This window comes from Amblyomma americanum, chromosome 6 (assembly GCF_052857255.1).
Source record: "Amblyomma americanum isolate KBUSLIRL-KWMA chromosome 6, ASM5285725v1, whole genome shotgun sequence".
Classification (NCBI taxonomy): Eukaryota; Metazoa; Arthropoda; class Arachnida; order Ixodida; family Ixodidae; genus Amblyomma; species Amblyomma americanum.
In genome coordinates, this window is record NC_135502.1 from 30460153 (window position 1) to 30476484 (window position 16332).

The window sequence follows — 16332 nt, forward strand, 5'->3', positions numbered from 1 at the left end:
GCCGTCCACTACGGCACCTATTTCTTCATTTCTTCTTTCACTCCCTCCTTTACCCCTTCCCTTACGGCGCGGTTCAGGTGTCCAACGACATATGAGACAGATACTGCGTCATTTCCTTTCCCCAAAAATAAATTATTATTATTATTATTATTAAAAGTACTACAAACCGCACTGCGACCTTTGGCAGGTTAAGCGTGTGATGGGTAATTTTTTTTTCACCCGAGTTTCTACAATCCAAGTTTCGCATTTCCATCACGCCTGTTAAACATGTCAACTAAACTGCGGATCCTTTTAAGTCTTGTTTATTCGCTTGCCGTTCGATCCATTTTTACGCGTGGTCAATAAGAACAAAACGCATCAAGGTTTCACCCTTGCACCACAGACACGATTCATTGTGCATTATCAAGACAAAGCGGCCAAGTTACGCAAATTGGTGGTACACGACTCTTCAGCTTATTTCGTGCTGACCTGAGCATGCTTATGCCCAATACCTGTTGAAACGCGGCTTTGAATATCTATGACTCTGAGACCTTCTCCTGCTTATTTACTGGGCGTGCGTATTTTGTGAATACATACTGTAGTGAGCTGAAACAAGTTCAATTAATTTATCTACGAATACTGCAATCAGATACAAAACTTACATACCTGTAAATGTCTTGAATAAAAGAGCGCAAATATTTTGATTAGCATTACAGAACAATCAGTGTTCCATATCGCAATTAACAAAAACACCGAAAGGTCTACCTCACTTAGTTTCATTTAAAGTCCTTGACGAAGATTGAAGCGACTTGAAAACAACTGTAATAAAATATTTATCGGCTGCTGGCGCCTTCACAGGTTACAATCTATTGTCCGTGAATTTTCCTGGTAGCGATTGTGTAGCATAGTCCAGTAGCACGGTATGTGACTATCACAAGTAACATATGAGCTACCTGGCACTGAAGCGTTACGTTAGTTTTTTTTTTTCTAATACAACTCTGTGTTTGACTGCAGTCAACTATGTTTGTTCATCTTTTTTTTCTGAAACCTGCGATTTGTTTGCAAAATCATACCAGAGGCATCGGTTCGTAGGATACGCTCTTGAAACCTGCATGTATGTGCATTATGGCAAGACGCGTGTGCACTTGTAAAAATATTGCCATCTCAAGAATTTTTTTTTTGTGAGCATCCGGTCATTATATTCACCTACCAGCAATTCTTCTCTTGTTCTTATTAAAACACCCTCCAGTTATCGTATATATCGCTGCGCAATGCCATCGACCCGCGTTCTAAAGCACTACAGCTTTGCTGTAAATGCAGTTCCAAAAATGGAGCTGAATGAAGCGATCTCAAATTGCAGTAGCGTGACGACGTGAATATGCTAGCATTCTTACTAGTTGTAATCCGTGCATTTCTTTGGATAGGTGTAGTCGAAGCACTTTATCTTGAGAACGTTGAAATATAGAGTGCCAATGGTCGCCGAGGTGGAACTGCCCACATTACGAAGGCAATTGTAGAGTTTCATGTCATCAGAGCACGCAGTCCTGGAAGCACAAGCACGACGTTAATTGTGGTTAGGAATGACACTTTAAATATGCCCTGCACGTGTATACGGGCATGTCTTTTAGATTCTATTGCAGCCATTCTCCTGCTAATGTGGCATTAAGTGAGCACCCCTTATCTCTAGAGTAGAAGTTTCGCTGAATACTTGTCGAAACAAAGGCTGCACTATAACACGATGGTATGTTCAACGTCACCACCGTGTAAGTCCCTTTTCTGGCCCTTCCTTTCCGGTCAGACAGGCACTGAGCTCCTCTGCATTCAAGTTGCCCGCCTGCATTTTTCCCGAGTGTGTTTTCTGCGTATCACAATAATAAAAAAAAAACTAACGCCTTTGGCATCATAGTTGCCAGATTCAACTTTCTTTAAATATGCAAATCCCTGACGGTCGGCTTCGAATGCAGCCCAGTGCTAGCGAGGGGCAACTGACTTTTCACGTTTAAGAAGAGTCATGAGAGCTGCTTCAAACAACGTGACGCGTTCGCAAGCTACAAACTACGCGCGCCTTTTGCCTGGCCACAGCTAATCCGAGAACAAAGGCCGATCTCGATTCGGTTGCGGGCTTTGTCTTTGGCACCGGCGCGAACGATACATAAATTCAAACTTTTATCTTCACGTTACCTCCCCGCGAAAATTATCATTAGTAATATCAGTGGCAATAACGGATCATGAGTGATAAAAGTAAACAACTTGCCTGATTTCTGCCTTTTTGGGCTCTGGTAAGAATATATGTACACGCTTGCAGGAGCTAACAGGCAAGAAAAAAACAGCGAAGAACGAGAAAGAAGGAAAGAAAAACACAAACAAAGCGGCCCTGCGCTGTTTCGTTCTTAATCGTTACCATACCCGAATAGGCCCTAATTATCACCTTACTGAATTACAGGAAGGTCTTGCATACGACTATCGCTTGCTTAAGGCAACCTTCTTAGGAACTTGTGAATGCCATTTATTCAATTACGCGTGCAGCTGCGATGTCCATTAATGATTGCCGAGTTTAATAGTAACAGTATTCTAATCTGCAAGATGTGAAGACCAAAAAACTTTATTTGATTTTCTATGTGTCAGAGATAGGTGATAATCGCCACACTCTGTGTGATGATGTGCCATGTCATTTCGTCTATTCAGGATTTTCGCTTAATTCACCGCATCACACAGGAATAAAACCTAGCTGTCATAATGTACCCGGTTTTAAAGTTCCCGCCATTTAAAAGTCAGTGAAGGTCATGTAACAAAAACAATGCAGATAGGATGCAGGAAGAATGGTATATAGAATGTCTCCTAACCCTGTCAAAAAAGAGTTTCTCGGGTTATGTAGAAATTTCGCATATTTTCTTTCCTCTTTACGAGTTCCATGCCAATGATTTTTTATTTGTGCTGAATACACTTATTTCTAGCTCGTAACAATTTAATGTTTGATGGGCTTACATCGTGTACAGCTTGGTGTTTCTTATACCATGCTTCTTGCCCAAAGCTGGTATAGTATCCAAAGAATGGTCGTGGGCGCGACAGCACCTGTCGGTGTTGCTCTCTTTTCTCAGGTCGTTGTAATTCTTGGCTATGTTGCCACCTCCGCACCACTTGGTTCCTGTGTGTCAAAATTTTGCATCTGTGCCTTATTTTGCGTTTAACTAAGAAAAAATATTTCGTTTTACATAAGCGGTTTTCGTTCCATCCTACGAACTATCACGAAAAAGAGACCCCCATCACATTCACATTGCCCTGCACTAAAGTACGTGTCTACTCGGTTTATATTTTTTTTTACAACAGCCAGTCATTCTCTACGACTGAGTAATTAATCAACAACTTGTTCTGGCACCCGTTCGGTCTTTCTTTTATTTTTTAATGTCAGGCACACCATCATTATAAGCGGAGAATAGCAATCAGTCTTGCAAGCAAAACCTTCAAAGTTTACTTTCTGAAGGATACAGTGGGCTTAACGCCATGAATTTGAAAACCCAGAACTAGCACTGCTGCAATACTAAATTTTCTTAACAGGATCGAAAAGATTTTTGTATTGGGTGGCCTTTAGGCAAACGGTAGTGAAAGGTGAACGAATTTCAGCGAAGTATTTTTGTATAAGCAATCTATAGTGAAAGAATTTAATGGGGAAAAAAAGTAGAGAGTTCAGTACAGCTTGTCAATTTTGTAAATTTTGTCCTAAATGCCAAAATCTCACACCGCCGAAGTTTCTGTTTCATAGTAACGTTTTTTTTTTTTAAATCAGTCTACATAAAATGAGTGTCGCGCGGTTGAGGATGTGTTTCGCAAAGTGCGATAACCATGTCTGTGCAGCGCTGGTCAAAGCAACGTAGAGGGCATGTTCACTTTTGGAGGGATGGCGATAGTATATTTTGAAGTGGCGCTGCGACATGAAGAGAAAGCGCGCTTCCGTACAATGCATATTCCACGCACAAACTTTTCTTAAAGGTAACTTTACAGTTGGAAGCTTTATGCAATGCTGTAGTTCACGTAGATGTCCTTGAAAGTAGTTGCAATCTACTCTAGGCTTCTTCACTTCTGGATATGTAATCGCAAGAATAACTATCCGACTTCGCTGAGCAGTAGCAGCATGAAATAAATTCCACCAAAAACCGCAGCGTGAGTCCAAGACGGCGTATTGACCGTCTCTACAAGAACAGAATTATTGCAAAACGATGCTCTCCTGGTGTCAGTCTCGGCCCTCGCCAGGTATCAGCGCGACAGAGAGAGCTGCGCGGTTAATGCAGCCAGTTTGATTGTTTTTTTTGCGACATATACAGCGCAAGGATAGCACGCACCCAAAGTGAAGCAACCTCACGCAGACAGAATTCTTTTTTTTTTTTCAGTTCTTGCGAAATAAGCAACAAAACTGACATAATGTAGCTTTAAAAAAGAGTAGCACAGGAAGCAGTTACTTAAATCTTAAAGGGTTCGGTTTCCAGAGGGAAATATCCACTTCGAAAGGCGCCTCATGTTTCTGATCACAGACTCCGACTGATGTATCTTCAACTCGCTGAGAAGAAACCACGAGTCACATGCCGCGCTGTGCAGCGAAAAACAATTTAAGTGATAATCCCTACAGTCTCGTAAGTGCCAACACACTCTAGCGTAAGATACATACATTTATATCATTGCTTGCGCTGTAGCTGCTTAAGATTTCATGCCATTTACGCGAAGAGAAATATGATGTACAGAGAATTCAGGCACTTTTCGCCCACCAGTCTCAAAAGTAAGTTAGTATCAGATATCCACTTTATTTCCTTGCTCTCTATTTCCAAAATTCATGATCTCGATATCGTTGTGACATATGCGTGTAGATGAAGGAACGTTGGAATGGATCAGAATCAGGCAGCGATGTTGTTCGCACTGAAATGTGAAGTTAATCTAAAGGAAAAGAACTTTCGTCAACTTTCTTTACTTTTAATTAATTAAAGCGCGCTGCTCGTTCGAATTCCTCTTCCTTCGTTTTTTCTCTTTATATAAATATACATCTGCCACCAGCAGAAAAATGCAGAAGTTATCATACGAGGTGAGACAAATCTACGTTGGCAGTATTGGCTGCGCATTTGGCTGCAGAAATAATAGCCGTCCCGTTGCAGCTTTGAAATTTATTTTGCCGCAGCCTTCACATTACGCTGCTACGAGGACTTCTCGGGGGTGGAGGCATCTGGAAAGTGTTAGCGAGTAGGTGGTGGTGGGTAGGGCCTTCTGTATGGTAAAGATTGGAGGTTTAGTGGTTGGTGTGGCTTCGGTAGGGTGGAAATGGGTGGTTAGTGGGAGAAGGTAGCTTCTAAAGGTGAAGGTGGGTGGAGGGCAGTGGTTGGTAGGTGGTGGGTGGAGGCCTTCTGGAGGGTGGTGATGACACACAACACCAAATGATCAGATTTGACAAAGATGGAAGCAGTGATGCCAATGCATTTAAAACTCAGGGTTCGATAACTTCCAGATTAACCAGAGTAAATCACCAAAATTTGTATACCGTTCATTTATATTTTAAGACTTGGATCAAGCTACGATTACAGCTGGGCTGTTTTTCTTTCTGCATATGCTTTTTAAGAGCTGTAATCTATTCAGGCTACAAATTTACCTGGAAATATGACAAGGCTCCGAAATGCATTGCCCAAGAAATTCAAAAAAGAGGAACTCTCCTTTTCCGGTTCTCGGTCGAGGCAGTTGTCGGCAAATTGGTAAATTTCTTCCGTTGTTATATCGGTAACTAGTGCCCTTGGGATCACCTTCAGTATATTTCCAGTTAGTTTCCTGCCGGAGGAGAGAAAAACATGGGGGTACTCTTTACCACTGTGCTCATAATGGCATATGAATTTATAACATTGATATTCCTTTTAATTTCATATATTGCTGAAAACACCTTGTGATACCAGCATAGTTGTGGTACCGCTAATTAATGCACACTCTGATGAAGTAAAAATTCCGCCGACACTTGAGATCGACCTTAAGTGTTTGACGCAATGACGTTAAATGTGGGTCACCGTGGAATTTCTCCTTTATCTATACGGCCGCCCATTTTAAGTCGTAACCGATCATCACTGTTTACGCTGGCTGGTAAATTTGCGAGACCCGTCTGGGCGCCTGGCACGCTGGACCTTACGGGATCAGGAATGTGACATCACTATTGTATACAACTCTGGCCCTGAGCACGGAGGCACCGACACGCTGTCGCGCGCATCAGTCTCTCCTGGGGACACAGAACCCGATGACGACAGAGACACACTTGGTGACCGCATAGCCTGTTTTACATGCAAGCGCAAAAGCTCACGATTCCTGCCGCCGCTGTGCAAGAACCTGATTCTAGCCGTCGCGCCGGCTCCAACGGCAAGAGCTACGACGTTCCAACAAATACGAAATCCTGTGCCGCGACCTTTCGCTTAGTCGCTCAATTCGGTCAGTCGTTTGCATGTGAACCAGCCTTCAGACCGAATGACCCTGCAGTGGGCTGACGTGGACATTCGTCCTATCTTTGCTACCTGGAAGGCAGCGACACGACTTTTCCCTCGACACTTGTCTTGACGTCTCTACTCCCTCTGTTTGCTGCAAGGTCTCCTGTGCGACAAGAACTCGAGAGACCACTACAGAGCGCCATAATCATCATCATCATCATCATCATCATCATCATCATCAATATCAGCCTAACTAAGCCATCTGCAGGGCAAATGACTCTCCAGTTAACACTATCCTGTGCCAACTACGACGATCCTATCCCCGCAAACTTCTTAATCTCATCCACCCGCATAACTTCCTGCCGCCTCCTGCTACGCTTGTCTTGTCTTGGAGTCCATTCCGTTAATTTTAACGATCATCGGTTATCTTGCCTTCACATTACATGCCCTGCCCAAGGCCATTTCATCCTCTTGATTTCAACTAGGATTCCATTAACCCGCGTTAACGGCCCACTATGCCCTCTTCCAGCCTCTTAACGTTACACCTATCATTTTCCTTTGCATAGCTCGCAGCATGGTCCTCTATTTAATTTGGCCCCTTTCGTTATCCGCCACGCTTCTGCCCAATAGTTGAGTACCGGTAAGATACAGCTGTTGTATACTTTTCACCTGAGAGAAACTGGTAAACTGCAATTTATGATATGAGAGAACCTGCCATATGCACTCCACCCCATTATTACCCTTCTAGTTATTTCGCTATCGTCATCCGGATCGGTGGCCGCTACCAGCCTTAAGTAGATGTATTCCCTTACCACTTCCAGCAGCACTTTGCTACCAGTTGTAAGCTGCTGCTACTTTCCGTGACTTGTGAACAATGCTTTGACTTTCTGCATATTACTCTCTAGACCCACCGTTCTGCTCTGCCTGTCTGACTCATTGATAATGCTTCGCAGTTCATCTCCTCAGTTACTTAGCGAGGCAATGTCATCAGCGAATCGCAGAAAACTAAGCTATTCTCCATTAGCTCTTATTCACATCCGTTCCCAATCTACGCCTGTGAATACCTCCTGCAAACAGGCGGTGAATAGCTCTGGCGAGGTCCTGTCTGTTTGCCTTAAGCCGTTTCTTATTTGAATTTAATTTCGGACTTTCTACAGGATTATAGTAGCTGTGTAGCCATTATAGATATCTTCCAGTATTTTGACGTAAGGCTCATATACACCCTGATTCCGCAATGCACGCATGACTGCTGAGGTTTCGACTGAGTGAAATGCTTTCTCTAATCAATTAAGGCTACATACAGGGATTCGTTATATTCTGCACATTTCTCGATAACCTCATTGATAGTGTAAATATGGTCTTTTGTCGCGTATCCTTTACGCAAGCCTCCCTGAACATTTGGTTGATTGAAGTTTAAGGTTGTCCTGACTCTATTAGCAATTACGTTAATAAGTACCTTAGAGGCAACGCACAGTAAACTGATCATCTGTAGTTTCCCAAGTCGTTGACGTCTCCTTTCTTACGGATTAAGATGATGTTAGCGTTCTTACATGCTTCTTGTACGCTCGGGGTCATTAGGGATTGCACATACGATGGGGCTATTTTTTTTTCTAGCATCACCTTCCCTCCGTCCTTCAACAAGCCTGCGGTTAGCTGATCCTCACCAGCTGCTTTCCCATATGCATTCCTCCTAAGGCTTTCTTTGCTTCCTTCTAATAATTTCATACTGGTAACTTCAAGTCGCTGCCCTCTAGTAGAAGAACTTACCTTCTAGTAATTCCAGCAGATCTTAGCGCTGACATTCTTTTCGCGTGCCACGATGAGTCCACGTCTCAACTTAAGTTAAGGACAGCACAACGAGCTATGGAAAGAAAAATGATAGGTGTAACCTTAGGACACAGGAACTGGGCAGAGTGCGTCAGGGATCAAACACGAGTTAGTGACATCCTAGCCGATATAAAGAGGATAAAGTAGGCTTTGGCAGGGCATGGAATGCGAAGGCAAGATAACCGATGGTCCTTAATGGTAACAGTATATTCCAAGACAGAGTGTATTCCAGGACCCCCAGCGATCTTCGTTAAAGTCCGGAGTTATCATTTGCGCATATATGGGCATTACCGTTATCGCGTATTGCCCTTAAGGCCGAGCTGGAGTGTCTCGCTGCAGTTTTTTCCCTCTCTTGTTTTTTTTTTCGTTTTGAACTTAAGTCTGCTGTGATGCTGTCGGAATGAGGGCAATGTTTCTCTTTTTCAGAAAGTGTAAATAATGCCGCCCAGTGGCCAGAGTTGGCGCATAGCTGACCTGGAAGACGACAATGTAGCGCTCGCGCTGCCGCGTATCGGCCGCCATTGCTGTCTCATCTTTCCTGGCACCAGGTATTAAGCACCGTTCTTCGACAAGTACATTATAGTATATAGAAGCAGCTACTACCTAACCCTTCTTCTAGCAAGCGCCGCCAGAACATTATGCATCCGGCATTTATAAGTTTTCTCTCTATGGCGAATAAACAGCCCATACTGTACTGTAACTATACCGTGCCACAGAAACTATCCTGCGGCTTTTGATCTTCTGCCATCTTCTGGACAGCTAGAATTCATGACCTGGAGTACGCCTTTCTTTTTCACATCATAGCATAGGTCGTGTCTGCTGGACCAGAGTTTTTTGCTTCAATTGTTATTGCTCACTTTTAAGTACTGGGCACGGTTTCAAACTTACTCACTTGTCGCCGATGAGATTACACTTGACAAAGTCGCTTGTATTCCTATCTTCGAAAATCTCCACCAGCCGACCGCCTCCAAAATAGAAGTCTGTGAAAATGCGACGCTGTAGACCGGTAGCAAGGCTGCAAAAATGTACAAAATATTTAAAGCACAGTGAATTACAGACAAGAATAAAGTAATATATATCGCATATATTTGATGCGGAAAAAGAGAGGAAAACTCAACCCCAAGAGTGAATTAAGCAAAATCCGTTTTGTTTTTTTTTTCGGCGGATGCCCATACTTATAGGCCAGTAAAGACCTTGGAAACATATCTGCTCTGCTGAGCGAATGAACAGGTTATTCTTCTTCTCCAAAGAAATTTAATGAAAATGTTGTACAATATGAGCTGCAAATGCCCTTTTTCAACTTTTTGTACTCTACCTTTTTCGGGAACAGGATGTATACGTTAACACAATTTTTTGTTTTTTTCGTCAACATTTTCACCCACTCACTTTTTATCAGCAATTCTGTCTGTAATAGACACGTTGAAATCTTCAGAAACGTTTTAAAGAAATATAGCTCAAGAATCGTCGCAGACGTTTCCGTGACACCTTTAGGAGCACTAGCAAGCTGTTTTATGTCGTGAGAAAATGATGCATCAAGAAGGAGACCTGCACTTTCGCATCATCCGATTTGTTGATATATGAAGAGTTCCGGTTAATACTTTGTTGGGTCTTATCAAGCCCTCATTATGGTCAGCCAGATTTTCGACGAGGTTACCGTACTTCTGAGGGTCTATATGCGACGCCCAGGAGAGTGAAAAAGTCGCGATAACAAATTTCTTCCGAAACTTAGTATCTTCTAAAACGCAATCAAGTTCTTTTTTATACTATCGCTGCCACTCCACCACCTCGCCCATTGCGGTCTCGCCTCACTATCTTATGGAAAGGGTGAACAATTTAAGGGTCTGTAATTTAAGATGAAAGCCATGTTTCAGTAACTGCCAGAATATGGGGATCGTGAAGAAAAATAAGTACTTCAAATTGATTTCTATTCTAAGCAAGACTTTTTGCATTTAATAAGGACAACCGGTGGGACTTGGCCTCTAATCATGTAGAGGCTTTAGCTGTGTTAGGCTGGAGTAATTTCATCGCTTTCGAGCTAAAGTGATCCAAAATGTATACATCACTATCTACGCGGAGCCGATCATAGTCAACGAATATATTGCTTCCCTAGAATTTGGACTGCTTACCATGCTTCGACACATTGTCGCGTTTGCTTAATGTGGCCTTACAAAAATCATTAAAGACCGAAATGTTTGATCCCTTGAGCTTGCAACAGTTTTGCAGTACAAGCATCTTTTTTCTTGTGGTGATAGAAGTTTAGTATTACTGGTCTGGGCTTATCCAGTTTGTTTTTACCCCCAGTCTACTCATCCTTTCGGGGCTCGTAACAGTTACACCGAGCTCCTGGCTAAAGATTTCATCAAGTTCATTTTTCCAGGTAGAAAGGTTTTCGTCATCTCCTTCGAGATGTCCGAAAATCATTAGGTTGCGGCGTCGGCTTTTGCACTCGAAAATATCAAGTTTTTTTTGTTCTGCGGAGACAACTTATTCTAGTCAACAAACCTCGAACCTTAGAAGATTTAATTCTTCAGTTTGCTGAGCTAGGACCTTTAAGGAGTGTTTCATTCAGTTCAATGAGTTTTGCGTTCATTGTTCGTTCCAGCTGATTTTGTGAGGAGGAAACATTGTCCATAGAAGTCTGCAAAGCTGCCTGCATGTCCTGTAATAGCTTTTTAATGTCATCAGGTTGAGTATCACTAGGAGGCCACGGTTTAGTTTCCGCATTTCCCGCGAGCAAGAGAAAAATTACGCTCCAAACTTCATCATTCATCAAAAAGCAATCATTTTTACCGCAACGCGCCTTGTCAGATTAAGGTGGAAAAATATATCTACGCACATAAAGATGAAACACCCTTTCTAATTAACTTTTTTTACCAAACGTAGCACGATACAGTATCCGTAATCTCGCGAAGTGACAGTATGTTGTTGGTCGCCGTTTTTTAGTTTGATAGCGGCATAACTTTAAAAATTAGCGACATGATGGGAAAATCAGAATCACAAATAAAAGCAGTCAGCACTATAGTGCGACTGGGTTATTCTTTGAGGCTCTAGTGACGTGTATTAGGCCGCCTGAACGGCTCCACGATATCTGTGGCCGATAGGAAGTTTTGTAGGCACTTAAAGCAGTTAAAGAAATTAATGCACCTCGATGGGGATTATTGCTATGCAGCGATCGTTTGGCCTCATTGTCCCAGATGACACTGAGAAGTTCTACGCCCCGTGGCTGGCCGCACGGCACAAAAAAGGTATACGAGTTTTTTTTTAAATATTTTACGGGGTGATCAGACATCTGACGTGACAGTTCTGCGAAAGCAATTGGATTGACCTCCATGATTTATTCGATGTATTGACTGAAATGAAAGCTTTAAAATTAATGCAGGAAAAAGCATATGACTTTTACCGCTGCAGATGTATGAGGGCTCTCCCGAGGAGTTTTCCTAGTGCTACCTCATAGGTTATCACAGCGGAGCAGAGAAGACAAGCGCAACGCGGATCGGATAACTTCGTTTGTGCTGGTGGGTATATCGCTTGGGCATCTGGGGCTCGTTAACAAGACTATTCGAATGTATTCGCCAGATGCGTCAGCTCATAGTGGTGCCAAGTGAAGCAGCTAAAGAGACAATGGCTAAGACAAACCTCGCGACTACAAATCGCGTTTGCAAAATACAGCGGCGAAGGAGAGCACCGCTGGGATGTCGACTAATACCAAGCGATTTCATTCGCAGGATTCAACACGAGCGGCTTCGTGAACATAGCCCTCGATGGTGGAACCAAAGATAAGACATCAAATTTGTGCCTACTAGGCACCATAGCCAGCTCGGAAACAGAACCGGCTACACAGAAGCGTACGAAATTTGCAGGTGCTTAAAATTTCCGTGCACAAAAGCGCGAGGCCAATGGCACACCGCACTTACTTGTTCGGTAAAGCGGACTCGGTTTTATTGAATAAGGTCAACGCTTGATTCGATAGCCCCTGCTGCCCGTCGGACATATTCATAGCACCAGCTGTAGCAAAATTTTGATCAACAACGGATACAAAAACAGTGCAGACGAACAAAATGGTCCGGCAGGTACGGTTCATAGCTGAAACAGAGCCAGAGGTTTCACACAATGAGCGATATTTTGTACTCAAATGTAAAATCGCTTAGTGCTCATAACTTTAACTTTTTGATAATTTCACTGCAATGAAGAAAGAATATATTACTGCCCTAATTCAATTTTTCCAACGTAGGAAACAAACAATTCGCAATTAGGTATTGCTCTAGTTTGTCCTACGAACTCCAGCATAAGTTTTAGTTTGCCTTCCGAAAACACTTTCAAGTATCAAAGTTTTAACAATCCAATATGAAACTTATTGCTTTTGTTCTCGACCTACTCCTCCTTCAGTTAAGCCCCGTGTCCTTACTCCCAGTGACCATGTTTGTTTTACCCAATTTTATTGCATATGTATCGATGTTATTTGTAATTTTAATTACTGAATTGTAATTTCTACTGTTTTTTTCTTGCCTGACTTGACTATATTTGTGTATCCATTTTTGTTATCTTTATTGCGTCAGTGAATTTGTTTTGTCATTGTTTCTTGTTTTATATCACGATAATTCTATGCTCTATTCAACCTATGAGTGAGTAATTTCATTTACTACTGGTTACTATGTTTCGTGTACTGTGTTTTTCTAAATACCTTTGCCGCTGTACCATTTTCTACTATATGGGGGCCTGTGGCTCTGTCAACCTGTCATTTGTGACACTTTTACCGCCGACCTCCAGTGTCGTGTACTCTATACGACACAAATAAATGCTTATTAAACTCTCACTGTTAACTCCCGCGTTAGAGTTACTATTTGGCAGAAAATTTTAAAGCCCCCTTGAACAAAGCTATCCTCATTTATTTCAATGAAAAAGATTGTTTGAGAAAGCGAAAACCGACAGTGACTAAAAAAATCAACGTGTCATTTCGTTGGATACACTCTATTTCTTTATTCATTTTTGCTCATGCGGGTAGAGCATTTTGCCTCTTGTGGTTTGCTGGCTATATGAAACTAAAACTGGCATTGACGCATAAATTATTTTTTTTGTACCTCGAAAAGGAATTCCACGTTATAATACAAACAGGATAAAAAGTAGAAATTTTTGCGTCTCAAAAATGTCAAATTTTCCATAAAATTCACAAATCCAATAATTGTTACAGATGAATCCTAACTTACCTCACAGAAAGTTAAAGTTTTAGGAGCCACACAACGCGTACTACTGTCAACGGTCTCACATCTACCAGCTTGGAGGCGGACGCTGTTTTATATCAGTGCCAGACCAGACCTTTCCGAGGTGGGCAGGTTCAGCGCTTCCTGAATAGGCCGATTGTCAGCGAGAGCTGCTCTAATAGCCTGGTGTTAGCAAGATCTCACCAGATCGCTCGACGTCGTTAACAAATTGCCGGTAGCTACAAGAAGGCATGAACGTTGCATACGTATGGAGCCGTTTGTGACTCAACTTAATGTAGAGAATACCACGTTATAATACAAACAGGATAAAAAGTAGAAATTTTTGCGTCTCAAAAATGTCAAATTTTCCATAAAATTCACAAATCCAATAATTGTTACAGATGAATCCTAACTTACCTCACAGAAAGTTAAAGTTTTAGGAGCCACACAACGCGTACTACTGTCAACGGTCTCACATCTACCAGCTTGGAGGCGGACGCTGTTTTATATCAGTGCCAGACCAGACCTTTCCGAGGTGGGCAGGTTCAGCGCTTCCTGAATAGGCCGATTGTCAGCGAGAGCTGCTCTAATAGCCTGGTGTTAGCAAGATCTCACCAGATCGCTCGACGTCGTTAACAAATTGCCGGTAGCTACAAGAAGGCATGAACGTTGCATACGTATGGAGCCGTTTGTGACTCAACTTAATGTAGAGAATACCACGTCTTTGGCGCAGTTATGCCAGTTATGCTCACAATAGGCAACATGCGGCTTTCTGTTAGGTACGGTGCAGTTAACGTCATTTTGTCTCAGTCGCCATTCACTTACAACCCGCTTCCCTTTCCCCCCTCACTGTCCCATTAATCAGGTGTCCGCATAGCTTCTAGACAGCACAAGCAGTGAATTTTCTATTTCGGTCCTACAGCGCACACGCTCCCGCACACATACACAGACACACGTCCCTCCGGCAATCCAGGCTGTGCACCTGCATGGCGACTTGATTGCGTCAATAAGCCTGTTGTCCTGAGGGCAGCTTGCGACACGACATTACTACCCGTACTTGATTTCAATTTGCAAACTGGCAAGCGTCGCTCCGTTCCTGGGCAGAATGGCATGGCTTTCCAGATGCTGTGACATCTTAACTCCAACAACCGTAATCGCCTCGTCTCTGGACACCGCTCGGCGCAGCAACTCGTTGGGGTGGCTGTTGCCAGCTCTTCTCAACATCGAAGAGGGGGAAGGAGGGGGAGGGTAATGGGGGACGATGTGGCAACCTGGGCCGCACGGTTATGGACGGGGCTTGTGTGGCTGGTCCCAAAGAGGATTTGTCAATGACTTCTTAGCCTCAAAAGTTCGGTTTGCGTACTAGTGGGCCAGTATCTTTCGAAGCTGCATCCATTTAAGACAGGCGCTCCGTAAGGAAGCCCTTCAACGACAATGTTCCTTTGCTTGAAGATGACAGGCTTGCCCACCCAATTAAACAACTATATTTTAGAGACATCCGAAAAACTTTCCACTGTATAGTCCTACAGCCCACTTCCTAGCGACATGTCCTGTATGTGCTAGAATAGCTTGGTAAGTCCGTGGAATGTCTTCTCCAGCTATGGGAACACTAAGTACTCTGCAGCATCAATGCTTTCTGTTGTGAGCTAATGTATGCTGAAGAATAGGGTGGAGCACTGAAGTAAGGAAAGGCGTTGTAACAGCCTCACTTAAGCCGGACAACTGAACAGCGCAGTGCCGAAAGACAGAACAGCTGCGAAAAGGAGCAGGTATAAAGAAGTGCACATTTTACGTACCAAGTACGTGTGCCCGCAACCATGGTTTTGAGACTGACAGTAACGTTTGCCCACTGCGGACACCGTCTTATGACATGTTGGAAAAGAAGTGAAGCTCGCCCATTTATTGGCCAACGTTCTCCAAACGTTGATATAGTCATGAGTATACGTACTTACAGTTGGAAATAAAGCACACAGGAATCGTATGTGACCTAACCGCCGCAGAACTCGCCTGCTGAGCTCCACTGAACTTAACTGCAGAGCTATCCTGTCACTCCTGATGACGCGTGCATCCAGTCTGAAGTCAATTAGCATGCTTTTTCTCGTAGATTTCATTTGGAGTTCTATAAGCCCTATTTACCATTTGGCAAATTACATTTCTTCGTGCTCTAGCAATAGATGCCTCGGTATCTCCTGTGTTCGTCTTTTTTTGCGCTACCTTTTTATTCAAGTATGCGTCAGTAGCCAGCCCTACAACAAGTTTTATTGAAATTTAGCTGTTCGCCAACATTTCTCGGGAAATCGGCCGTGGTGTTGTAGCAGTTCCAACGCGAAGTCACAGCTGCTGTGCCAATTTGTCGGAGACACCATGGCCCACGTGTCGCCGCCCCACAATTGCCCGCACACGATAACGTAGGCTTGCTTGCGGTCGAAGTTTGTCTGCAGCTGTTAAAGCAGCGCGCTGGACAGGCGGTCGCAAGTCGGTGCAATCACGGTGGTTGCGCAAAGGTAGGCGCCAGCCCTGAGGCTACCATGCACACGCTAATTGTTTAAGGCTCCTCTTCTGCTCATGTCAATTTTCATTTTTCTTGAACTGACGCGGCTGCGCAAAACGTGAGCCGCGCTACATGCTTCCATATACATAACTGGGAAACTAAGGCTTTATCCCCTTGCGCCCTGTCAGGAAAACTTTTAACAGATGACTCTCTATGTTGCGCTCTGAAAGAGCGACGCTGTGGATTTACTTACCGAGATTTACCAGCTTTTTCGTGAGCTTTAAAACCTCAAAATTTTGGGATATATCCAGAGCAGCGCGCATACACGAACCGCTTAAAATCTTGAATACATTCTCAGGTGAAAATAATACTGGATTGTGACTGTTCTCCTCTCACAGCT

At 43.3% G+C, this 16332-nt stretch overlaps 1 protein-coding gene across 1 annotated transcript; it reads right to left on the bottom strand.

The window, feature by feature from the left end:
- Positions 1-1372: 1372 nt before the first annotated feature.
- On the bottom strand, positions 1373-14575 carry LOC144095187 (phospholipase A2 imperatoxin-1-like). Its single transcript, XM_077628973.1, has 5 exons — positions 14493-14575; positions 9136-9258; positions 5606-5778; positions 2965-3124; positions 1373-1523 (listed from the first exon to the last, which is right to left on the bottom strand). Exons 1-5 carry the CDS (start codon positions 14573-14575, stop codon positions 1373-1375), a joined length of 690 nt encoding a protein of 229 aa, XP_077485099.1.
- Positions 14576-16332: the final 1757 nt, after the last annotated feature.

Excerpts from the sequence above, each read along its gene's own strand:
- LOC144095187 (XM_077628973.1), bottom strand. The coding sequence starts at position 14,575 with ATGTCACAGCATCTGGAAAGCCATGCCATTCTGCCCAGGAACGGAGCG. Across the intron at positions 9,259-14,492 it reads CAAATTGAAATCAAGTACGG|CCTTGCTACCGGTCTACAGC; the intron begins GTAGTAATGTCG and ends ACATTTTTGCAG. Across the intron at positions 5,779-9,135 it reads TGTAATCTCATCGGCGACAA|GAAACTAACTGGAAATATAC; the intron begins GTGAGTAAGTTT and ends CTCCTCCGGCAG.